Consider the following 25,485-nt stretch of genomic DNA (forward strand, 5'->3'; position numbering starts at 1 on the left):
GTTCCCCAGTCAGGCACCTGGCGGGCAGCCCTGACCGAGGGTCTGTGTCACGCTGTGATGACGCAGTAGGGCTGCGCCGCAGTTGCCGGCGGAGCGGAGCGTGTTGCGTCTATGAACCGCTGCGTGCGGCTGCTCTCCCGGCTGCCGGCCCGCCCGGGACCCTCGCCCCGCTATGCCGGCGCCGCTTTTCCTGTCTTCCGGAGCCTGGGGGGCCTGCGGCACCCGAGCCGGGCCGCCGCCTCCTCGTCCGAGGGGAACGGCGGCAGGGCCCCGAACACCTCCTTGTTCGTGCCCCTGCACGTGCAGCCCCTGGTGCCGGGCCCGGAGGGGGACATCGGGGCCGAGCTCACCCAGCCGCTCAACAAGAGTAAGTGGTGCTGGGCCGTGGAGGGACCGTGCGTCAGGTAGCAGGTGAACAGCGTTTGGCGTAGTCCTGAATGTAACAATACTAGGAAATAGTCAAGACAGCGTGTCTGAAGGGGTCAGTCTGGTTCTTGGTATGGTTACAATTCAGGTCTATGCTAAACTCTCTTTACCTCCTATCTGGTGCAGAAGTCCGTCTGTCATGCTGTAGCAAGTAGCTCTTTGAATATTATCTGTTTATGGAGAACTGTAATGTCTTATTTTAACAGTAGAGAAATGTGGTATTACAAGAACAGAAATGTATAAGAAATCTATTCTCCTTTACAGTGTCTTCATGATTAGCGTAGGACATATCTACTTAATTATTTACCAGTTTCATTTCCTTTTAACAGACCTGAGGCAAGGACCTCTGAATTGTTCAGATGTGGTGATTGTTCCTTAAGCATAGTGGTAAGAAAAATGGAACCAAGAACCTACAAATCTTAATTTGTCAGGATTGGCAACATATTTTGTTAAAAGCCTACAAGGTGTGTTGTAATTGGAGGAAGAACCTGTGATTTTGTTTTCTTTGCCCCTTATTAGGGAAAACGTTGTATTACTATAGAGGGCACTTCATTGGCTAGGTTGAAATCTTGTGGGCAGTCACTTTTATATGTGGTAGCTTCATAACTTCACTGTCACAAATCCTAATCAGTCTGCATCTGAAATATTAGTTTCCTCAAATTTCACTTTGTGATGGGCAGGTGGTAATGCTGCAGATGTCTGAATTTTCTCCAGATCAAAATCAAACATACGGCTCATGAGCATTTCTAGTAAATGCCCAGCTATGTTAGAAACTTACACCACTGTATCTTGGAGGATCATCTTCAGACACCATTGTGATGACTTGGGGAATCTGTCTATGTGCAACATATGAATTCTGGTTGGTGTTACAAAGCTGTTATGAATTATTGTATTATGGCAAGTGTATCCTCTGTGAATGGTGAATTCACCATTTGCTGAGAGGGACTGTAGCACATCTATCCCAGTCCAGATACTGTGGTGGTTTATTAGATCGTTAATGGTCGCCTGTTCAGGTGGAATCATTTTGGGACAATGGGTATGCAAAGGAGGATGTCTAAGCAAAGAAGCTAGTTTCTCCATCTTCTCTGCGGGGGAAATGGAAAATCACCAAGGAGAGAACAAAGAGCCCAGGTATTAGTATGGGGATAGATAAACTCAGGAGACTCTCAGATAAATAGGAAGCTTTGTCAGGAGAGAGGAAGAGATGGGTAGGATTTTGTGGCAGGTGGTCTGTTCTGGGTGAGCAGCCAAGGTCAGAGATGATCAGCTCATATAGAAAGGTTCCAGGAGTCTGAAGAAAAACCGTGATCTGCAGGGGAAAGATCCTGGACAGCGCAGAGAACTAGGCCCAAGCCAAAGGAATTCTTCAGAATAGGAAGGAATCTGAAGCATGCGTATAGATGTATTTATTATTTTGTATAGATTTGTGTATTTCTCATTTTAACTAAGTAAAGAATAATTGTGTTTAGAATCCTGTACAAAGTCTGTCTGTTTGCTTTCACTGTCATGTACCCTTGAAGAGAGAACCTGTAAACCAGAAGGCTCACACCTTTGGTGGGATTCTGGGGAATGTGATAGACCTGCTGGGGAGGTGGCACTAGTTTTAGGGCCTAGACAATTGGTCTGCAGGGTCCCCTGCCAAGAGTAGTTTGAGACAAAGGCCTGGTCCACACTAACCTCCCATTTCGAACTAAGGTACGCAAATTCAGCTACGTTAATAACGTAGGCAGGCAGGCTCCCCCGTCGATGCCACGTACTCCTCTCGCCGAGCTGGAGTACCGGCGTCGACGGCGAGCACTTCCGGGATCGATTTATCGCGTCTAGACAAGACGCGATAAATTGATCCCAGAAGATCGATTGTTTACTGCCGACCCGGAGGTAAGTGTAGACCTACCCACAGATCTGGGTCTGTGCATGCCTAGAGGGCCAAAGCCAGGATGGTGCCTAAATTCTTACCAATCCCAGGAAGCTAAGGGCATGTGGGAGTCAACATTTGGTTCCCCTCACAGCAGTCTGATGAGCGTCCAGCAGGGGGAACTTGATCAGATCTGTGATAACCATAATATTCTTTAATAGCTGTTTGTAAAAGACTGAGATTTTGTCGTCTTGGTTTTGGACCATTTTTAAAGATGAGCAGAAACACTTTCTAGCTGGAACATAAATGCAGGGTTCAGTGTGTGTTTCAGAGGTTAACATGATACATCTGAAGAAGTGAGGTTTTTTTACCCACGATAGCTTATGCCCAAATAAATGTGTTACTCTTTAAGGTGCCACCGGACTCCTTGTTTTTATCATTAACAACTAAACCCTTATAGGGAATTGTATTCACATTAATGCACTCTGTGCTACTGAAGCTGTTGAGTGTTGCAGGAGCATTATGGAATATTGAACTCTGGCATTGGCAGAAAAGAAAAGAATCTCTTGCTCTAGTTTATTTTAGAAGTCATATACAGTAGTTGTAATTCTTGTCATCTAGCATGATCTTTTAATTTATGTGGAGTTTAAATTAAAACAAAATAGGAAATGCTTTGTGCCCTTTCAAACATTTTGTTTCTTTTCTGTTTTTCATGTCCCCAAATATGTGATCAATATTTCCCTAGAACTTGAAAGCTTTTTTTTGAGATGCTAGGTGTAATTCAGTTTTTCTTTTTAAAGTTTTTTTTTTCAATCATTCACTTATTAATTCCGAATATATTTTCCTCTTCCACCCAGGAGCAATGTTATTTTATCAACACATGCCATAAAAACCTTAGGACTTGCTAAACACGGCAATTTTCTTGAGCTCTTGGTGCTATATAACACTGAAGATGACACTGGTTCTCTAAAGAGTGTAGGATCTAAATGAAAACAGTTTTAGATACATAATGCATTAGATTATTAGATATAGTCCTAATCTAATGTTAGTTTAGACAGTAAATGGTCTGTGTGAAACATATCAGTGGGAAGTCGGAAACATATCAAAATAATAAGAACATAAGAGCAGCCATACTGGGTCAGACCAAAGGTCCATCTAGCTCAGTATCCTGTCTTCCGACAGTGACCAATGCCAGGTGCTCCAGAGGGAACGAACAAAACAGGGAATTATCAAGTGATCCATCCCCTGTCACCCATTCCCAGCTTCTGGCAAACAGAGGGTAGGGACACCATCCCTGCCCATCCTGGCTAATAGCCATTGATGGACCTGTTCTCCATGAACTTATCTAGTTCTTCTTTGAATCCTGTTATAGTCTTGGTCTTCACAACATACTCTGACAAAGAGTTCCAGACTGACTGTGCGTTGTATGAAAAAATACATTCTTTATCTTGCCTTGTTTGGTATTAATTTATAGCAAGCTAAGTGGTTAGGGGAGACTTTCCAGGAAGAGACTGCATGGGCTTGGTAAATAAATAAATAACAAAACAAAACATGATTATTGCCACACAGAGTGTTAAGTGGAAATCCTGAACTATCGTGCCTTCCTAAGTCTGAGATGTGTGAAGACTCCTCCTTGAATAGCAGCTGGAGCCTGGACAGAGGGCTAGGGGTATGGGGCTGCAGGGCAGAAGGCTTGGGGTGTGGGGGGTTCAGGGCAGAGGGCTGGGGGGTGTGGGAGGTGCAGGGCAGAAGGCTAGGTGTGTGGGGGTTCAAGGGTGAGGGCAGAGGGCTGGGGGGTGTGGGAGGTGCAGGGCAGAAGGCTGAGTGTATGTGTGGCGGTTCAGGGCAGAGGGCTGGGGCTGTGGAGGTGTAGGGCAGAAGGCTGGGTATGTGTTGTGGTGGAGGGGGTTCAGGGCAGAGGGCTGGGGTGCTCGGCTCGTGGGGGTGCTCCCAGCCCCCTGCCCTGAGTGGCTCATGGCAGGGGGCTGGAAGGGATATGCCCTGTTCCACCTCCTCCCCTCAGGCTCCGTCCCTACCTCTCTCTGCGTCCTCTACAGAGCTGTGTGCACGCTGCCGCTCTTCCCCCTCCCGCTCGCTAGGGCCATCAGCTGATTGGCGCAGGGTTGGAGAGGAGGAGGGGCCGGAAAGCACCACGCTGGGGGAAGAAGCGGAGGAGGGGGGAAGCTTGGCTGCTGCAGAACCAAGCTTCTGCCTCCTGCCACCGCAGGGGAGAGCGGTGGGCGAGGGGGCTGAGTGGGGCTGGAGGCTGGGACCGCGGCAGGGAGCTGCGTGCCAATCAAAATCTGCTCGCGTGCTGTGTTTGGCACACGTGCTGTAGGTTGCCGACCCCTGCAGTAGAGCTAGACTGAAAGGTGATAGCAAATAGAGCCAGATAACTGGCTAAGCGGGTAGTAGCAGTGGTCTTTATTTGATATGTATTAGAAATGAATTTCAGTATTTTTTGTTCAAAATTATAACTTTGAGAAATGGTTTAGGAAAAACACATATAGAATCTGTTTGATCTCTAATACCTGTGGGCAGAGAACAAGGCCTATCTTGACAGATTAGTTAAATTCTTCACCTTTACACAAATAATTGATTACTTTAAAATGTCTAGAAGTTTTCGTTTTCTAAGTTTGTGAGGAATGCAATGCAAGAGCCCTCAAGCAAATGCCTGACCTCTAGCTTTCTCTGTTCTGCTCCCAGTAGGTTCTGTACTATAAAGTGCAGCAGTAATAGGAGAAGATCTAACAAAATTTATCTTTTCAAACATTCATCCCTCTCTTTAAAAAAACAAGATACCCACAACTCTCAAACCTTTGCTCTCTATGGGTATGCTGAACATGTACTGTGTGATTCCTTTCATTATTAGCAATGTTTTGAACATAAAGCTTCTATACAATCGCATTCTCAAAGTAAAACTCAGGAAAGAGTTGTAAGTAAATTAAAAGATGTAATAACTGATCCTGTAAATAATGAGGCTGACCATTTTCCACAGTGTGCATAATTCTGCAATTAATCACTTGTTAATTTTAATGAGTAACAGTTATGTAGTAGCCAAAAATTCCAGAACACCCAAAGGGACATTGGCAGCTTAGCAAATAAAGTTATGAAGACTTTGATAACGGGCATGCTGCTTAACTTTAAATTCTAAATTCTACACACCATGCAGACTCAAAGATGCACACTATTAAATTTTGTGCATACTGTAACTCCATAGGACCTATAGGTGCCATAGGCTTTTTATGCAAGAGTGGGTTAAAATTGGAAAGGCTATAGATTCTGAAGTCTCCTTACATAGATTTGTTTTAAATCTTTTCAAACAACGAAGTTGAAGTTTGAAATATCTTCCTGGTATTTTAACTAAGTACACTTTAAACATAGAATGTCTTGCAGTCTGCCTATAACTAACTGGAAATCCTGAGTTTCTTTATCAAGTTCACTAGAGGAAGTGTACTTTTTAATTTTCTGACCTCTCAGAGTTAGTTTTAGCACAGGTAATGGATATTTTACAGCTGGGGTAGGCAACCTATGGCATGTGTGCCAAGGGCCTCACGCGAGCTGATTTTCAGGGGCACTCACACTGCCCGGGTCCTGGCCACCGGTCCGGGAGCTCTACATTTTAATTTAATTTTAAATGAAGCTTCTTGAACATTTTAAAAACCTTATTTACTTTACATACAATAACAGTTTAGTTATATATTCTAGACTTATAGAAAGAGACCTTCTAAAAATGTTAAAATGTATTACTGGCACGCAAAACCTTAAATTAGAGTGAATAAATGAAGACTCGGCACACCACTTCTGAAAGGTTGCCAACCCCTGTTTTACAGAGAAGCCTGCATTAGTAACTTGGTGTGGTAGCTATTTTTAATTTTGTTAAAGTACAAATGGATTTGTATTCTTATAACATTAATTTAATAGGATTCTACTGGTGGCATCCTGATCAGGAAAAGGATGCTGTTTGCACAATGTGCGGGGAAGTCAGAGGCAGCTAAGTATAATAAAACAATAATAAAGGGTGATTTCAACTACTTTTATATAAACTGGTCAAATGTCAGCATGGGAAAAGGTTCAGAGAAGCAATTTCCATACACCTGAAAATGGTTACTTCTTGCAACAGTTATTCTTAACTTAGTTCTAAAGAACTTATGAATTGATTCAAAAAGTAATTATAGCTGAGCAACTAACTCATAAGTGACCATAATATAATTAGCTCAACATCCTTGAGGGAGAAATCATACCAAAAACTGGCACTGTGACATTAAACTTTAAAAAGGAAGTTTTAAAAATAAGAACAAGCTAGTCAAAAAGACCCTATGTTAAAGGTGAGTGAATTTAAATCCTTTGGCTCAGCATGCAGTTTATTTAAGCATACTATAATAGTCACACCTCTACCCAAGACGGAAGCAGAAAGGCAAAGGAGAAAAAAAGGGTTGTTAAATGGCAAGGTTCAAGAGGCTGTTAGAGTGAAGCAGGTGTCCTTCAGATCAGTGGTTCTCAAAGCTGGTCTGCTGCTTGTTCAGGGAAAGCCCCTGGCGGGCTGGGCCGGTTTGTTTACCTGCTGTGTCCGCAGGTTCGGCCGATCGCAGTTCCCACTGGCCGCAGTTCGCCGCTCCAGGCCAATGAGGGCTGTAGGAAGGGCAGCCAGCACATCCCTCTGCCCGTGCTGCTTCCCGCTGCCCCTGTTGGCCTGGAGTGGTGAACCGTGGCCAGTGGGAGCTGCGATTAGCTGAACCTGCGGACGCGGCAGGTAAACAAACTGGCCCGGCCCGCCAGGGGCTTTCCCTGAACAAGCAGCAGACCAGCTTTGAGAACGACTGATTCAGAAAATGAAATTTCAAGCCTAGTAAAGGAAATGGAAAGGCACAAACTGTGTCAAGTAAAATATAACATGAAAGTTAATTGTTAAAGGGGTTTTGAAGAATAAATAGCCAAAGACATAAAAATAAATAACAAGAAATATTTTAAGTATATTAGGAAACCTGAGACAGGATCAGTTGGTCCATTGGTCTACCAGGTGCATAAAGAAAGATACAGACATAACAGAGAAGCTGAGTGATCTCATCTTTATCTGCCTTCAGCACAGGAAGTGATGAAGAGATTCTGCGTTTGGACCCACACTTCTCAGGTAATAAAGCTGAGGTGCTGTTAGAGTTCAAAGTGTCAGAATAGGAGGTGCTAGAACAAATTTGATTAAAATTAAGAGCAAGAAATCACTAGGATTTACTTGATAGTATATGTGCAAGAGTTCTGAAGGAATTTAAGAATAAGGCAGTTGAGTTTCTAGTGAAAATATCCAATCTGTCATTGAAATTGGCTACTCTTCAATAAGACTGGAGAGTGGGAAATGTTGATCCTGTCTTTGGGGGGGGGGGGGGGAAAAGAAGGGTAGCAGTGATGCTAGGAGTTGCAGTCTGGTGAGCTTCACTTCATATTTAGGATAAAGGTTTAAAAATAGAACTAAAAGCACCTAGATCAGGGGTCTCAAACTCAAATGACCACAAGGGCCACATGAGGACTAGTACGTTGGCCCGAGGGCCGCATTTACTGACACCTCCCCCCTGCCGCCTTCGGACCCGCCCCCACTCCACCCCTTCTATGAGGCCCTGCCCCTGCCCCGTCTCTTCCCACGCCTTCCCTGCCCCCCTTCCCCGAAATCCCCACCCCAACTCCGCCCTCTCCCTGCCCCCAGGAAGTGCAGGAGGGTGGTGGAGTGTGGCGGGGGCTCAGGGCAGGGAGTTGGGGTGCAGGGTGCAGCAGGGGGCTCAGGGAAGGGGGTGCGGGGTGCAGCAGGGGTTTCAGGGCAGGGGGTTGGGGAGCAGGAGTGGTGCGGGGTAGGGCAGGGGGCTCAGGGCCGGGGGTTTGGCTGCAGGAGGGGTTCGGGGGGCGGGCTCCGGCCCGATGCGCACCGAGGGCAGGGCAGGCTGCCTGCCTGCCCTGCCCCCGCACCACTCCGGGAAGCGGCCAGAACCTGGGGGAGGAGGGGCGCAGGGGTGTGTATGTTGCTGTTGCTTCAGGCACCGCCCCCAGGAGTTCCCATTGGCCGGGAATGGGGAACCGCGGCCAATGGGAGCTGCTGGGGGTGGTGCCTGAAGCAACAGCAACACACACGCCCCTGTGCCCCTCCTCCCCCAGGTTCCGGCCGCTTCCCGGCGCGGGGGCAGGGCAGGCAGGCAGGGAGCCTGCCCTGCCCCTGGTGCGTGTCAGGCCGGAGCCGCTCTAGGTAAATGCTGAGGGAGGGCGGGGGGGCCACGAGGAGCTTGTGGGCCGCAGAAAATAACCCCGCGGGCCGCATGTTTGAGACCCCCGCTCTAGATGAATATGACATGTTGGGGACAAACCTGCAAAGCTTTTGTAACTTACTTGGAATGTCAAAAAGCCTGTGACAAAGTACCTCACAAAATGCTCTTAAAGAAGCAAAGTAGTCAAGGAACGAGAGCTAAGGTACTGTCCTCTGACTAGAGATTGGCTAAGAGAGACAAAGGAAAGAATAGGAGTAAATAGTCAAATTTTCAACTATGCTAGACTGGTCAGAAGGGGAAAGGTCAGAGGTAAATTTGGGGATCATCTAAATAAAGTGCATATATACAGAGAGAGACGAGAAGAGACCGGAGAATAGATCCCTATGAGGATTCCAATAGATAGGAAGATGAAGAGCCCCTAAAGGTGATGCTGAAAAAACAATTAGAATAATAATCAGGAGAACACAGATTCATGTAAGTGTAGAACATAAATGGTGAGTGCTCAGTTGTGTGAAAGTCAACAGAAAGATCAAGAATAATTAAAGAGAAATGCTCTTTGACTTACCTGGGAGGAGGTAATATTGTTTTATTATGTAGCATACTATCTAGAGGTCCCAGTTAGGGATCAGGGCTCTGCTGCCCCTAGGTGGTGTACAAACATCAAGGCTAGATCTGTGCTATGGACTTTTACTGGCACAGCTCTGTTGGTCAGTGGTATGAGGAGTTGTGATCCCTGACTGACAGAGCTGTGCAACAGAAGTCCCTAGTGTAGATGCAGTTTTACCAGAAAAGTGCAGCCTTGTTGGTATATCTTGTTTCATGTGTGCGGGGTGGTTTTAGCATACTGGTAGAAAGTGCAGCTTTGCTGGTGTAGCTGTGCCCACAGTAGGGGCACTTTGCCAGTATAGTAGGTTAGTATTCCTTTAATAGTAAAGTTCTCCTAAGCCTCGTCTACACTATGACTTTAATTCGGATTTAGCAGCGTTAAATCGAATTAACGCTGCACCCGTCCACACAACGAAGCCATTTATTTCGAAATAAAGGGCTCTTAAAATCGATTTCTGTACTCCACCCCGACGAGCGGAGTAGCGCCAAAATCGATTTTGTCATTTCGAATTAGGGTTAGTGTGGCCGCAATTCGATGGTATTGGCCTCCGGGAGCTATCCCACAGTGCACCATTGTGACCGCTCTGGTCAGCAATCTGAACTCGGATGCACTGGCCAGGTAGACAGGAAAAGCCCCGCGAACATTTGAATTTCATTTCCTGTTTGCCCAGTGTGGAGAGCACAGGTGACCACAGATAGCTCATCAGCACAGGTAACCATGCAGTCCGAGAATCGAAAAAGAGCACCAGCATGGACCGTACGGGAGGTACTGGATCTGATCGCTATATGGGGAGAGGATTCAGTGCTAGCAGAACTTCGTTCAAAAAGACAGAATGCCAAAACTTTTGAAAAAATCTCCAAGGGCATGATGGAGAGAGGCCACAATAGGGACTCAGATCAGTGCCGCGTGAAAGTCAAGGAGCTCAGACAAGCCTATCAAAAAACATAGGAGGCAAATAGTCGCTCCGGGTCAGAGCCGCGGACATGCCGCTTCTACGCCAAGCTGCATGCAGTTCTGGGGGGGCCGCCACCACTACCCCACCTCTGACCGTGGATTCCGAGGCGGGGATAATCTCATCAGCTACACCTGAGGATTCTGCGGACTGGGAAGAGGAGGAGGACGAGCTTGCAGAGAGCATCCAGAACTCCGTTCTCCCCAACAGCCAGGATCTTTTTCTCAGCCTGACTGAAGTACCCTCCCAACCCTCCCAAGCCAGTATCCAAGACCACGACCCATGGAATTGACCTCAGGTGAGTTTACCTTTTAAAATATAAAACTTGTTTTAAAAGCAAGGGTTTTTAATGATTACTTTGCCCTGAGGACTTGGGATGCATTCGCGGCCAGTACAGCTACTGGAAAAGTCTGTTAACGTGTCTGGGGATGGAGCGGAAATCCTCCAGGGACATCTCCATGAAGCTCTCCTGGAGGTACTCCAAAAGCCTTGCCACAAGGTTTCTGGGCAGTGCAGCCTTATTCCCTCCTCCATGGTAGGACACTTGACCACGCCATGCTTGCAGCAAGTAATCTGGTATCATTGCATGACAAAGCCTGGCAGCGTATGGTCCCGGTGTTTGCTGGCATTCAAGTAACATCTGTTCTTTATCTTGGTGTGTAATCCTCAGGAGAGTGATATTGCTCAGGGTAACCTGGTTGAAATATGGGAATTTAATTAAGGGGACAGAGGTGGCCGTTCCTACTGGGCTGTTTGCCTGTGGCTGAAAAGAAATCCTTCCCTGCAGTTATCCAAGCGCAGGGGAGGGAAATTGGTCCAGAGCTTTTCGCGTTTGGCTAGCAGGGATTGTCCCTGATACCAGCCACGTGGGGGGGGGAGGGGTAAAGCGATTATCCCAGAGAATTCATGGCGGGGTGGGAGGTGTTAGTTTGGTTCCTGCAGGGATCTTCCCTGATACCAGCCACGCAGTGGGGGGAGGGATAAAGCGATCATCCAGAGAATTGGATTGGGGGGGTGGGGGGGGTTAGTTTGTTTTCTGCTGCCGAAGGTTAACAGGAAAACCGCAGCACTCAACAGGCTTTGCTTGGTATGTGGGAAAGGAGGGCGCAGAAGCCAAAAGACAATGGCTTACCATGGCCGCATGCAAGCCGAATTCTGTTGCCGGGAACTGCGTCTGTGATCTCTAGCAGCAAAGCCACAGACACTCAATATTAAGAGGCAAAATGCAACCTTGCACAGAAATCACATGTGTTATGTAATGTGAATAGTGTTGGTCACCGTGAAAGAGTATAAGCATTGTTCTGCAAAATGTATCTTTTTAAAAAATTCTCTCCTTTTTTCCCTCCCTCCAGCAGCTGCAAATTCTTCAAGCCTCCCTCCTCCGTCCCAAAGGCTATCACAGATAAGGCGTCGGAAAAAGAAGACGCGAGACGAGATGTTCGCAGAAATCATGGAATCCACCCGCAGTGACAGAGCTCATCTGAATGAGTGGAAGGACACGGTTTCAAAGTATAGGAAAGAAGCCAGTGAATGTGAGGACAGGAGGGACCAACGTGAGGAGAGGAGAGACGCTTGAGATGAGAGGTGGTGGCAGGAAGATCAGAGGAGGCAGGATGCAACACTGGGGCTGCTGCGTGAGCAAACAGACATGCTCCGGCATCTGGTAGAGCTTCAGGAACGGCAGCAGGATAACAGAGTGCCGCTACAGCCCCTGTATAACCCCCCTCCCCCCTCACCATGTTCCATAGCCTCCTCACCCAGACGTGTAAGAACGCGGGGGGCGATGTGGGGGAGGGAGGCTCCGTACACCTTCCCATTCCACCCCAGTGGACAGCCCAAGCAAAAGGCTGTCATTTTTTTTAACCTTTTTTTAGTGGCCTTTTCCTTCCCGCCGATCCTCCTCCCAAACCCCACCTGGGTTCCCTCCCTCTTTTTATAATCTATTAATAAAGAATAAATGATATTTTTAAACGATAGTGACTTTATTTGGTTTGAAAGCAAGCTGGGGGAAGGGGGTGGGTGGGTTCCTTACAGAGAATGAGTCAATCAAGGGGGTGGGTTTTCATGAAGGAGAAACAAACAGATATTTCACACTGTAGCCTGGCCAGTCATGAAACTGGTTTTCAAAGCTTCTCTGATGCACAGCGCTTCCTGGTATGCTCTTCTAATCGCCCTGGTGTCTGGCTGCGTGTAATCAGCAGTCAGGCGATTTGCCTCAGCCTCCCACCTCGCCATAAAGGTCTCCCCCTTACTTTCACAGAGATTGTGGAGCACACAGCAAGCAGAAATAACAATGGGGAGATTGGTTTGGCTGAGGTCTGAACGAGTCAGTAACGATCGCCAGCGACCTTTTAAACGTCCAAATGCGCATTCTACCACCATTCTGCAGTTGCTCAGCCTGTAGTTGAACAGCTCCTGACTCCTGTCCAGGCTGCCTGTGTATGGCTTCATGAGCCATGGCATTAAGGGGTAGGCTGGGTCCCCAAGAATAACTATTGGCATTTCGTATCAGAGGGGTAGCCGTGTTAGTCTGAATCTGTAAAAAGCAACAGGGGGTCCTGTGGCACCTTTAAGACTAGCAGAAGTATTGGGAGCATAAGCTTTCGTGGGTAAGAACCTCACTTCTTCAGATGCAAGACGAAAGCTTATGCTCCCAATACTTCTGTTAGTCTTAAAGGTGCCACAGGACCCCCTGTTGCTATTGGCATTTCAACATCCCCAACAGTTATTTTCTGGTCTGGGAAGTAAGTCCCTTGCTGCAGCCGTTTAAACAGAGTAGTGTTCCTGAAGACGCGAGCGTCATGAACCCTTCCTGGCCATCCCACGGTGATGTTGGTGAAACATCCCTTGTGATCCACAAGTGCTTGCAGCACCACTGCGGTTTATGTACTGGGTACCCTGGTGCTCCGGTGCCAAGATAGGGATATGGGTTCCATCTATCACCCCACCACAGTTAGGGAATCCCATTGCAGCAAAGCCATCCACTATGACCTGCACATTTCCCAGAGTCACTACCTTTCGTAGCAGCACCTGAGTGATTGCTTTGGCTACTTGCATCACAGCAGCCCCCACAGTAGATTTGCCCACTCCAAATTGATTCCCGACTGACCGGTAGCTGTCTGGCGTTGCAAGCTTCCACAGGGCTATTGCCACTCGCTTCTCAACTGTGAGGGCTGCTCTCATCTTGGTATTCTGGCGTTTCAGGGCAGGGGACAGCAAGTCACAAAGTTCCATGAAAGTGCCCTTACACATGCGAAAGTTCCGCAGCCACTGGGAATCATCCCACACCTGCAACACTATGCGGTCCCACCAGTCTGTGCTTGTTTCCCTTGCCCAGAATCGGCGTTTCATGGATAGAACCTGCCCCATTAACAACATGATCTCCAAAGCACTGGGGCCCGCGGTTTGAGAGAATTCTGTGTCCGTGTCCATGTCCTCATCACGCTTGTCGCTGCACTGCCGCCACCGCTGCCTCCTCGCCTCGTTTTTCTGGTCCTGGCTCAGCATAAACTCCACGAGAACGCGCGAGGTGTTTACAGTGTTCATGACTGCTGTCTTGAGCTGAGCGGGCTCCATGCTTGCCGTGGTATGGAGTCTGCAGTGTTCACCCAGGAAAAAAGGCGCAAAATGGTTGCCTGCCATCCGTTGCTTTCATGCAGGGAAGGAGGAAGGGGTGAGGCTGTACCCAGAACCACCTGCGACAATGTTTTTTGTCCCATAAGGCACTGGGATCTCAACCCAGAATTCCAATGGGTGGGGGAGACTGCGGGAACTATGGGATAGCTATCGGATAGCTACCCACAGTGCAACGCTCCAGAAATCGACGCTAGCCCCAGTACATGGACGCACACCGCCGAATTAATGTGCTTAGTGTGGCCGCATACATTCGACTTTATACAATCTGTTTCCCAAATTCAAATTATATAAATTTGGATTAATCCCGTAGTGTAGACATACCCCTAGTGTAGACACGGCCTTAGACACAAGATTCTAACTGTGAGGGGAAGTAGAATAGTTTAGGCCAGGTCTACAGCACAAAGGTTTGCTGGCATAGCTGCATTAGCTAGGAGCGAGAGAGGAAAAAGAAATCACACTGCCTAGCTGACATGGCTATGTCAGTAAAACCTCCAGGGTAGATATGACTATGGTGACAGAGTTCTTCTTTGGCTTAGCTAATGACCTCAGGGAGGTGGAGTTACTGTGCAGGCAGACAAACTTATTTTGCAGCTTATGCTGCATCTACTCTTTGGCTCTGCTGGCATCATTATATTGGCCAAGGCTCTGTAATGTAGACAAGCCCTTGAAAAGGAAGAGTGTGTGCTTAAAGTCAAGAGATATGTTGTAGTCCCAATGCCTTACTGCTTAGGATAATATATAACACTGACCTTTTAAGTTTTGTAACTGAATTTAGATTCATGGACACACTTAATGTCAAACATTTAAGTGTATTTCCTGCTCTCCACACTCTTCTCAAAGCTACTTCTGGAAAGTCCAAAGAGGAATTTAGGGATTTCATTTTTTATTTTTATTTTTTGAGAGAGAGCGCGCTAGTGAATAGAATATTCTCACCATGCATTCATAGGTTATTTGAGTGCTGTTCTAGTTCACGCAGGGCTTGGGGTTGGCGCCACTGTATTGCGTTTTCTGTTCAAAGTCTTCCCTGCACTGTTCTGCTGGTACTCGCTGATGCTGCAGGGTACAAGTTAAGGCATTCAACTGTTGCAGTCAGTGTTGGCACCAGGAGACACAAAATAACAAAGGGGGAAAAAATGGAAAGGCTGGCAAAAGCGTGGTTGATGGGAATGTGTACAGATCTAAACCAATTGTACTTAGTGGCCAGGTCAGCTATTTCATAAAATATATTATTCTTTTTGTGAGTTCAGAAATGAGGCCCAGTTGACGCGTAGCTTGTAAGGGGGATCTTGAACGTAAAATTTACCCGGTAGCTGCTCAGAATGCTTAGCTTTTTCTCTTGATTAGTCATGTTAACTTTTACAATAATATTTAGTTCTTCATGTTTTCAGAGCTTTAGGAATATTAGATATGAGTAGCAGTAATTAAAGGACAGATCATGAATGTGTGGATAATGGGCAAGGCACGTCTAGTAGAATGTGTGCAATCTTCTATTCAGTTGCAGATGGAAGTGCTCCTTTTTTGCCACCACGGCTTTTAATTTTTAATAAGTGCTAAATTCATACCTGACATAAGCAGATGCAACTCTAATGTAACCCTGTATCTGCTTTTCCGAGTTAAGGTTTATTACACTGTTCTTAGCTTGCTTTCTGATGTTTCAGTATTCTTGGAACGTATATATCTTTTGCATGGTACCATGTGCTACAATAGCCAAGTATATTGGGTAAGTTGGAGTGGCTGCTCCAACTCTAGATGTATTAGCTTATATTGGTCTGACCATTTTTATTTGGATACTTCTGAAATGGATGAATAGTTTTTGTTATTAGATGTTTAAAGGTGGTGACCCTTTATTTTAAAGGTGAATGAGGTTTTAATTTGTAATGCTTTTAAAATTATAGTAGACTGTCAGGGCTTTTATAATTAAGATTAAAACCAGATTTCCATTTACATTTATTTAGGTTTATATCCTATAGCATGGGGTCTAACCTGGTTGGAATTTGGTATTCGTCATTTTATACACTGAAAAGTTTTCCGGCTGGTATCTTGGTTCTAAGTGTTAATCTTCCTAAGACAACTTGTTCTTCCCTTTCCCCCCTAAACTCTCAAATTCAAATATTGATTTGTGAATTCTCTTCTTGAGTCCTGTCCCTCCCCTTTTTTTAAAACTAAGGCTAGGGGATTGAAGTGATGGGAATGCAGTGATTATTATTTGTGTTTAGAGTTCCATTACTTGAATATTTGCAGTCATGTTTAGCAAACTATAAAGGGATGATTAGAGAGAAGGGAGAAATGCAGAACAATAGAGAAGAAACTGTTGCCTGAGTAAATATGTAGTCAGGTTTTCATAAACCACTCCATTTGCCATATAGGCAGTTAATATTCTAGTCTTCCTTTCTATTAAGTTAAAAGGAAGCTGTCAAGACTGGTGCCTAAAATTAGTCTGATAATTTCCGTGTAGGTTTGTAAGCATAAACATTATTGTGCATGTATGCACTAGTCTTATGTAGTTCATATCCTGCCTGCACAGTTCTGCCTTTTTAAAGGACTTCTTGTATGCTGTCAATACTCTACTTGATCAAAATAATTTGATGGGCAGAGTGGAAGATAACATGATGTAGGTGCTTGTCATTTGACATGATGGATGTGCTACTGAGCAACTGGAGTGGAAATCTGCTAATAGTACCACAACTCCTATAGGAGCCGTACTGCCTGATGGGGAGGATGGTCAGAGCAATAACACACAGCTCCATGCAGCATATCTCTTCTGATCTAGGCGCTGTCTTCCCTATGGACATGTGGGGTTGGGAGCCTTCATCCCCCCCCAGTTCCTCTTTGATTCTTGGTGCAGTCATCTTGAGGAGAATTTTCCAGGAAACTTTTTGGTGTGAAATTTGTAGAATTTTCTGTCTTCTGGCCACTATCAGCTGCAGGGGGGGTTCCAGCCCTGTCTTAAATATATTTCATTATTATATATTTAAAAAAATTATTAAGCAGTTTGGAAACTGGCATATTCTCTTTGATTGGGCTAACATAATGTTAGTGTCACGGATTGTGGTCAAAGAAAAAATAAGTGATTTGAACAAGCCTTTGACAAAATCTCCAGATTAATAGGAAACTAAGTGGTCATGGGTTTTTATATATATATATATATACACACACAGTGTGTGTGGGATGTAAACCATTATGCTTTGGGTCACAGCCTACCATTAACTAACAAGAGTAGTAACTGTGTACTACAGATTTTCTTGCATCTTCCTATAAAATATCTGAGATGGGCTTCTGTCAGAGACCGGATACCGGACTAAATGGGTCACTGGTCTGATCCAGTATGGAAATTCCTCTGGAATCACTTGAAATGACTGTCATTCCCAGTACTAGGCTCAATGTCAGTTGTAATTAAACTTAACGAACGTAAGAGTGTGTTCATGATGACAAGCACTCATTTTTTTACAAACATTTAGACACGCATTTTTTAAGATGCTCTGCTCAGTGTGGCAAGACCAATAGACAGCTTTCAAAAATGACTTAGCAGCTCAAGTACCACTGACTTTCAGTGAGACCTAGGCTGCTAAGTCAAGTTAGGAAATGCCTAAATACGTTTTAAAATCTGGGCCTTAGACTGAGTTGAACAAAATAATTGCAGTCTTTCTTAATTCTATTTGAGCAAAGGTTAATCTGACATGTCAATTAAGTTAAGAAATTCTAAATTTTTATCTTACAGGTGAAGTCCTGAAAATCTTAAATAAGTTTTACAAGCGGAAAGAAATGCAGAGACTGGGAGGAGAAAATGGACTGGATGGTAAGAAAGATGTAATTTGTGGCACCAGCCATATTTTAAAATGATGTTATTATCTGGATGTTTTTTCCTTTCTAGTAGAATAACTCACACACATTCTACATCAAACAAATATGTCATCTTGGGTTTTGCCTTATTTTTTAGCTGTTTTTTAGCAAAACTGTTACAGGCAAACCCTGCAGCTTGCTTTTCTTTTTTAATCTGAATGTTTGTGTACAAAAGATCTGAGAAATATATTATGAAAAATATATTATTTCTAGTTAAGTAGCTTGATTTAAATTGACATTTTGCGTGGTCTGTTGGGTATTTCAAAGTGAAACTTTGTATGTAACAGTGAAATTTTTTTTCTCCCCTTCCACAGCTCGTCTTTTTCACCAAGCATTTATAAGCTTTAGAAAGTATATTATGGACTCCAGTTTCCTGAATGCTGATATACACATTATTCTAAATGATATATGTTGTGGTTCAGGCAAGTATATAGAACATCTTTTAAAATAAAACTTAGTTTGTGAATATTTTTACTTCCTGCTCTGGCTTGTATAAAGATAAAGAAAACTGGGTCTGAATCTATGAGGTGCTCAATGCCCTTGAAGCCCACTGAAGTGGGAATGGAAGGAGTGGAGATGTACTTCACTGTGTGGGATCTAGCCCTTTAGCACTTATTGCTCTCCAGACCACCATGAAGATGCATCCCTTCCACAAAAATATCTATTTCTTGCAAGTTACAAATTTTTAAGAAAAAGACTTGATGACCATATTCACTTTTTTCATTCCATATATTTTTCTGTTATGGCTTTGCAACTTCTATGATCTTTAAGGGGCTGTTTGAGAATATTCTGATGGATTACTAGTTTTAATATTGCTTACTTTCTCTTGAGTTTTTTTGAAGCTGGAGAGTATACTTTTGATCCTTTGCTTTGTTTCTTTTGTGTGTTTTTTTTGGTCAGTACTGACACTGGTATACATGTTCTGGTAATTACATTCTGTAACATAATTAATAATGCCTGTGCCTATGAAGAGGAGATGCTAGTTGATGGCTATAGAAGCAGCACAGAAATGCACACAGCTCTTCTTTAGTATATGTTCTACAAAAACAGTAGCGTTGCTTTATTTTTAAATGGTGGCAATTCTAAAATGTTAAATGTGGCAAAAGTTCTCTGTACTTGAAATATAATTTAACCTACTGTACTTTAAATTATGGACCCAAAGTATTTGCTAGCATCCTTTTAAAATTCTCATAAACTTCTAAAATAGTATATGGTGGCACATAAAATATTTGTCAAAGCAAGTTGAGGAATGAGCTTCACCCCGTAGCAAACCTATATATGAAAGTTTCAAACTCATCTTAATTTTAATACAAAATACTCAATTATGGTAGTCATACCACACTAATTGAAGAGTATCAAAAATAAATTTAAATTTTTATTTGGTTTATCCTAAACAAATAATCCTAAAAATCTGCCTATTCTGGAAATCTTCTGTAACAAAGTTCAGTAAGATGCTGTGGAATAGCCAAAGTTACTGTATTGAAGTTAGATTTTTTTTTTCTTGGGTTTTTTTTTTTTTTTTTTTGGATAGTAGATTGTATTGCATTATAGGCTTAATGAGTCTATATTATAATATTACTTTTCCTTTTTTCAAAAAACCCATCTCATGAACCCATGACTTGTTAATAGTAGCAAACTTTCTTAAAAGTGTTTGTCTTCCAGGTCACGTTGATGATCTCTTTCCATTTTTTCTGAGACATGCTAAGCAGATCTTTCCTATGCTGGACTGTATGGATGATCTGCGCAAGATCAGCGACTTAAGATTGCCACCCAACTGGTTAGTTTATTTAAGTGTTAGACTTTCATATTATTGCTGTCAGTGACAGCAGTTTTCATGCTAAAGACTATACTAATTTTATTGTCTGGAAGATGTTGTTATAGCTAGTTATCAGAACTGATACTGTGCATACCTGGCTACTAGTATCAATACAAATTGGAAATAGTGTATAGCTAAGAGTAACAGGTTTTGATTAATCCAGTACGGTTTAGTAGTTAAAGCTTTGCTATATAATATCTAATCCTAAAATGGAGCTCAGTTGTCCATTCTTTGGTGGGTAATGATTTCAGGAAAACACGGAGAACCTTGAAATCAAGGGTCATAGTAACATAGAATCATAGAAGTATAAGGCACAAAGGGACCTTGAAAACTCAAGTGCAGCCTCCTGCACTGTGGCAGGATCAAATAAGCCTAGACTGTCCCTGACAGGTGTTTGTTTGAACCTTTTCTTAGGCCTGGTCCCCACTAAGCCCCCACTTCGGACTAAGGTACACAAATTCAGCTACATTAATAACGTAGCTGAATTCGAAGTACCTTAGTCCGAACTTAACGCGGTCCAGACGCGGCAGGAAGGCTCCCCCGTCGATGCCGCGTACTCCTCTCGGCTTAGTGGAACTGGAGTACCGGCGTCGACGGCGAGCACTTCCGGGATCGATCCCAGAACATCGATTGCCTGCCGCCGGACCCTCCGGTAAGTGAAGACGTACCCTTAGAAACTTCCAATCATAGGGATTCCACAACCTTCCTTGGAAGACTGTTCCTGAGCTTAACTACCCTTTATACTTAGAAATTTTTTAATAATACCTAACCTAAATCTTCTTGCTGCAGCTTAACCACATTACTTCTTCTCCTGTCTTCAGTGGGTGTGGAGAGCAATTGATCACTATCCTCTTTAAAGCAGCCCTGAACACATTTGAAAACTGTTCCCCCCGGGCCCAGTTTTTTAAACATTTCCTCATATATCCAGTTTTCCAAACCTTTTCTCATTTTTTTGCTCTCCTCTTGACTCTCCCCAATTTGTCCACATCTTTCCTAAAGTGTGTTGCTCAAAATTGGGCAGCAGTGCCAAGCAGAGTGGACAATTACCTCCTGTGTCTTATTTACAACACTCCTGTTAATACACCTTGGAATGATATTAGCCTTTTTTGCAGCTGCACTGCATTTTTTACTTTTATTCAATTTGTGATCTGCTATAACTCCTAGATCCTTTTCAGCAGTATTACCACCTAACCAGTGATTCCCTATGTTGTAGCTGTGCATTTGATTTTCCTTCCTAAGTGAAGTACTTTGCCCTTGTCTTTATTGAATTTCCTCTTGTTGAATTCAGACCAGTTCTCTAAATTGTTAAGTTTGTTTTGAATTCTAATCCCATTCTCCAAAGTGCTTGCAACCCCTTCAAGCTTGGTGTCATTCGCAAGTTTTATAAGCACACACTCTCCATTATCCGGGTGATTAATGAAATGACACATTTGCTGGAGAGTCAGGTATTGGCAAGAATTGTTTCTAAGAAAAAACAGTTTTGTGGATGCTTTGGACCTGGGCTTCATGACATAAAAGTTGAACAATGGCTGTCAGACCACTTTTACAATCCTTTTGTGCCAGGAGTCAGACTTCTTTGATGTGATGTCTGTTACTATCAGTGTTCTTTGCCAAAGAATTTAAATTAAAATGAGAGGGCTTCAGCTATGAGATCGTTGTTCCATTATCTGACATTCTTTCTTTCTCCTCCCCTGTTAAATAATTTTAGCTTGTTGATAGAAACTACCTCTATACAAAGCTGTCTTTTACTCACATGCCATTCAATAGATATTAAGTCAAAATCTAAAAAGTAAATAAAAAAGAATGCAGTAGTAAGACAATAGTAGTAAGAATATTATTTGTTGACAATGGTATTCACATATTCAACTTTAAACTTTCTGAAATGTGAAATGGTCAAGAGATCTACTAATATTTGAGGATTATATTGAAACCTCTTTGTACTTGATTGAGTTTAAGAACTATCTCCTCCCAGTCTTTTGTTTTATTAAATGACAATTTAAAATAAACGGGCAACTAGCACAAATTCACTTGGGATTTCACCCAACTCTGTATCTGGATGATAGATTATAATTATTTTTGTTTTTATTTTGTGTTTTAGGTATCCAGAAGCCAGGGCTATTCAAAGAAGGATAGTCTTTCATGCTGGCCCTACAAATAGTGGAAAAACTCACCATGCTATCCAAAGATACTTGGCAGCAAAATCAGGAATATACTGTGGTCCATTAAAACTGCTGGCCCATGAGATCTTCCAAAAGAGTAATGATGCTGTCAGTGTGTTACTTAAACAATTTCTCTTCAACTTTACATGCATTCATGTCATTATACAAAATATTTTGTTTTAATAAATGTAAGTCTTTAGGATAGTCTTTGAAATAGTCTCTGCTAAAATGTAGTCTTGAATTATGATACTGTCAGTGTTCATTAATACTAGTGGTTCACAGAAAGAGATGAAACAGTGTCCAAAGAACTCCATACATTCATGCATGTAGCAGTCTATTGCCCTTCAGTCACTGGCTCACCCCTGTGCTTACATTGGCTCTTGCTAGCTTTCTTGTAGGGCTCTCTGGGGACATATCAGAAAAAAACACCTAATTCAGGTTACGTTCAATAAAATACAAATTTTCATTAGCAAATTACAGAAATAGAAACATGAAAGACAAGTTGATTTTTATATAAATCACTTTATTGGGTCACTATGTAAAGCAGTGCTAGATTTAATTGGAGAAGTGTTTTTAAACCATGAAAACCGTAAGTCGTAGCAAGTTCATTTCTTGCCTTCCAGCTGCCACATGATGTCCATCTCTCTGCTAAAAGCCCTCCAGATTGGTGGACCACTCCCAGGAGCTTGTTGCATGTATTTGCAAGGAAGTACTTGTGTCAGGGGACACCATGTCTATAGAATTTCCTTTCTTTTTGGTGTGGAGGTTTATGCATCTCAGAACGTCGATGGGGGAGGGCATTGCTCTCTAGTCAATATATAATATAGAATTATTTATTCCTGTTATATAGCAACTTGATAAGCTAGTTTCATTTCTATTCAAAATAGCTACCCTGGCGTATACTAACTTCTCTCTTCCTGTTTTAGTGTTTATATTAGTACTAGTGGGCATTGAATAAAATGTTTTACCCACTTGCAGCATGATTTAAAGGGCATTGATTTAAAGGGCATTGCAATGGTGTTGCTTTAGGTGGCTTGAATAAAATTTCATTAGCTCTGCTGATTGCCTCCAAAATCTTTGTAGGTCTTTTTCTCTAGCCTGTTTCCAGCTGCATAGAATTTGCAGGAAGGCAAATAGAAATGGTATTACAAAGCATTAATTTAAAAGACGAAGTGTTAAAATCACCAATATTTATATAGTAATTACATATAAATTTGTAGTAATAATCTGTCAATAAAACATGCTGAGTTTCGGTTAATTCTTTAACAATAGTCATAGAATCATAGAATATCAGGGTTGGAAGGGACCTCAGGAGGTCATCTAGTCCAACCCCCTGCTCAAAGCAGGACTAATCCCCAATTTTTGGCCTAGATCCCCAAGTGGCCCCCCTCAAGGATTGAACTCACAACCCTGGGTTTAACAGGCCAATGCTCAAACCACTGAGCTATCTCTCCCCCTGATAGTGATGTTGTAATTCTTATCATTTTAATTTCTAACGTGTTTTACATTAATACAAAATTCTAATCCCTAAGACCAAACATCTGCCTTTGAATAAGTAATTTGAAACAATATATATAGTGTGTGTATGCATGTGCACCCTTTGTTAGTGGAGTTGTCATGAAAAAGTTTCCTAATCTATTGAGGATTCTTTGTGCTCAGTGTATTGTATGTTGTTGCTAATATGATTAAAGCATATACCTTGTGGGGCTGGAGAAATACAAAGTTAAAGCATAATGATGCTACATTGCAGGAACTGGGGAATGGCGGGGGAGGAGAGAGCTTCTGATTACAGAAATTAGTAGTCTCTAAATGCCGCTTTAAGCATATTAGAATGTAATTGAACATATTAGAACAAAATATTTACTGTACTCCATTGTCTGTCTTCTGTAAACTACTTTTGGCAGAGATTTCTCAAGGATAAATCTATCCCCGCTCTAAAAGAAATCAAACCAGAGATGGTAATCTACTAGATCACATGGATGGGCAGGAGGGAGAAAGATGTTGTTAAGATAACTTATTTTATTTAGATTTTGTTTTAGAGGAAACTATACCAAAAAGGCACCCATCCAAAGTTTTGGTCACTTTGATTGACTTTTAAAAACACAGCACCATAGGAACTGCAACAAAATTGAGCTAAAAGACACTTTACACCCCTCCCTTGTCCTACCACATCGCATTTAATCAATAGACAATGATCAGTACAATTTAAACCACCCATCAGAGGGAAATTGTATCCTCAACTTCCTCCCCTCCATGTCTAGAAGGTCAACAAAATTGGGCTCCATCCGACTATGTATGTAGGCATGTAGTATGAGCTGAGGGGTGAAAACATTATCTACTTGGGTTTATTTCTGTGACATACCAGCAAACTATCCAGATATGAGCAGCTGTGTCACCCCTGCTTGGCAACCTTTGTTAACTTACAAAGCTTTGCAAAAGTAGCTCCCACCTGGGCCATTCACAGCCTTCCATCATGCAAACCACACTGCATGTCACTGTGTAAGTGCAGCCAGCCAGCCACACTTGGGTTACACTCTGGCTTTCACCAGCCTTGGTTATACGCATGGTGACCCCAACACGCCTCCAATCCCAGATTTCCCCCCAGAAATGTATGTCCAATACTGCTCAGCCCTCTCCTGGACAGTACAAAGTATTTTAAATCTGTTATTCTTTAAAAAGAACAGTGTGCCATCTTATTATCTCAAATAGTTATTCAGACACTTTAAATTAAACACATTGGATTAGATAACCATAAAACAAGTTAATTAACTACAAAGAGATTTTAAGTGAGTACAAGTAATGAGGCAGAAAAGTCAGAAATGGTTACAAGAAAAATAAAGGTAAGATATTTACTCCTACCTGACTTGACTTAAACTATATCAGATTGAAGCAAAGTATCTCACCACATGCTTTCAGCAGTGTTACTGACCAAACCCTGTAGGTCAGGATCCCGCCCCACTGTCCAAGGAATGCTTCCTTTGTTGAGTGAGTTGCTGTGAATGCGATAGGCAGGGAGAGAGGGGGTTGTGCTTTGGGGTGTTTGTCCCTTATTTTTACAGTTTCAGTCCCTCTCTTTAAAAACATTTCCAGCTGGGCACTAGGAGACAAAGAATCTATGTGAAAGGCTGTTCCCTGCTGGCTTTTTCTCACCTGTTTGAGCTTTCTTTGTTTCTGTTTGTGCTTGATGACTCTGTTTACTGCTTAAATGTGAATTAAGCAGAACATACATTCCTTTGTCTAAGACAGACCTCTTTCCCAAACTGAAGTTTTCAAATACTACCGTACAAGATATGCCATGTGCAAAGATTATTACATTAGTTTGTAGGGTGTGAATACAGGGGCATATTCTGTCACAATTTCTCAATTTTTCTTTCCCTTTGGAAAATATTCTAATTCTATTTTTAAGATAGTAATTTAACTTCTACTTCCTTAATTCTTTTAGAGTGTGCCATGTGACTTGGTAACAGGAGAAGAGCGTGTTCTTGTTGATCAAGAAGGCAGACAAGCAGCTCATGTTGCTTGCACTGTTGAGATGTGCAGTGTTACTACGCCTTGTATGTATACATGGTTATTTTCTTCATATGCATGGGTTTCTTTATATGCAATGATGCTTACACCTCTATGTTGAAATTAGTAATAATATTTGAAATTATTAATGTGGAAAACTTCCAAACACTAATTTAATCATAAATTCCTTTATTAAATCCAAAGGCCAAACTTATACAATTGCTCTAAACATGCTTATTAATTAGGCTTCTTAGCCAATATACTACATCCAAAAAGTAACAAAACATTTATAAGAATTTGATTAAGATACTTACAAGTGGGCTGTTAAACCCAGGGGTGCTTAGACCCATATAGGTCTCCTCCAGTGTGGTCAGGCAGGTATTAGCAATGAACCCTTTAAGAGTTTATCTTTTATATCCTTTAACAAGCAGGTGATGTCATT

The 25,485-nt window shown here is 42.9% G+C and overlaps 1 protein-coding gene across 1 annotated transcript in view; it reads left to right on the forward strand.

Moving 5' to 3' along the window:
• The first annotated feature begins 80 nt into the window (after positions 1-80).
• SUPV3L1 (Suv3 like RNA helicase) overlaps positions 81-25,485 on the forward strand; it is a 41,170-nt gene continuing 15,765 nt past the window's right edge. Inside the window, exons 1-6 of the mRNA XM_054035416.1 lie at positions 81-367; positions 17,440-17,517; positions 17,876-17,983; positions 19,224-19,338; positions 21,476-21,644; positions 24,979-25,090. Of these exons, the coding sequence (XP_053891391.1) occupies positions 112-367; positions 17,440-17,517; positions 17,876-17,983; positions 19,224-19,338; positions 21,476-21,644; positions 24,979-25,090 (838 nt within the window). The 5' untranslated portion in view covers positions 81-111. The remainder of the gene's footprint in view (positions 368-17,439; positions 17,518-17,875; positions 17,984-19,223; positions 19,339-21,475; positions 21,645-24,978; positions 25,091-25,485) is intronic.

This window comes from Malaclemys terrapin, chromosome 7 (assembly GCF_027887155.1).
Source record: "Malaclemys terrapin pileata isolate rMalTer1 chromosome 7, rMalTer1.hap1, whole genome shotgun sequence".
Classification (NCBI taxonomy): Eukaryota; Metazoa; Chordata; order Testudines; family Emydidae; genus Malaclemys; species Malaclemys terrapin.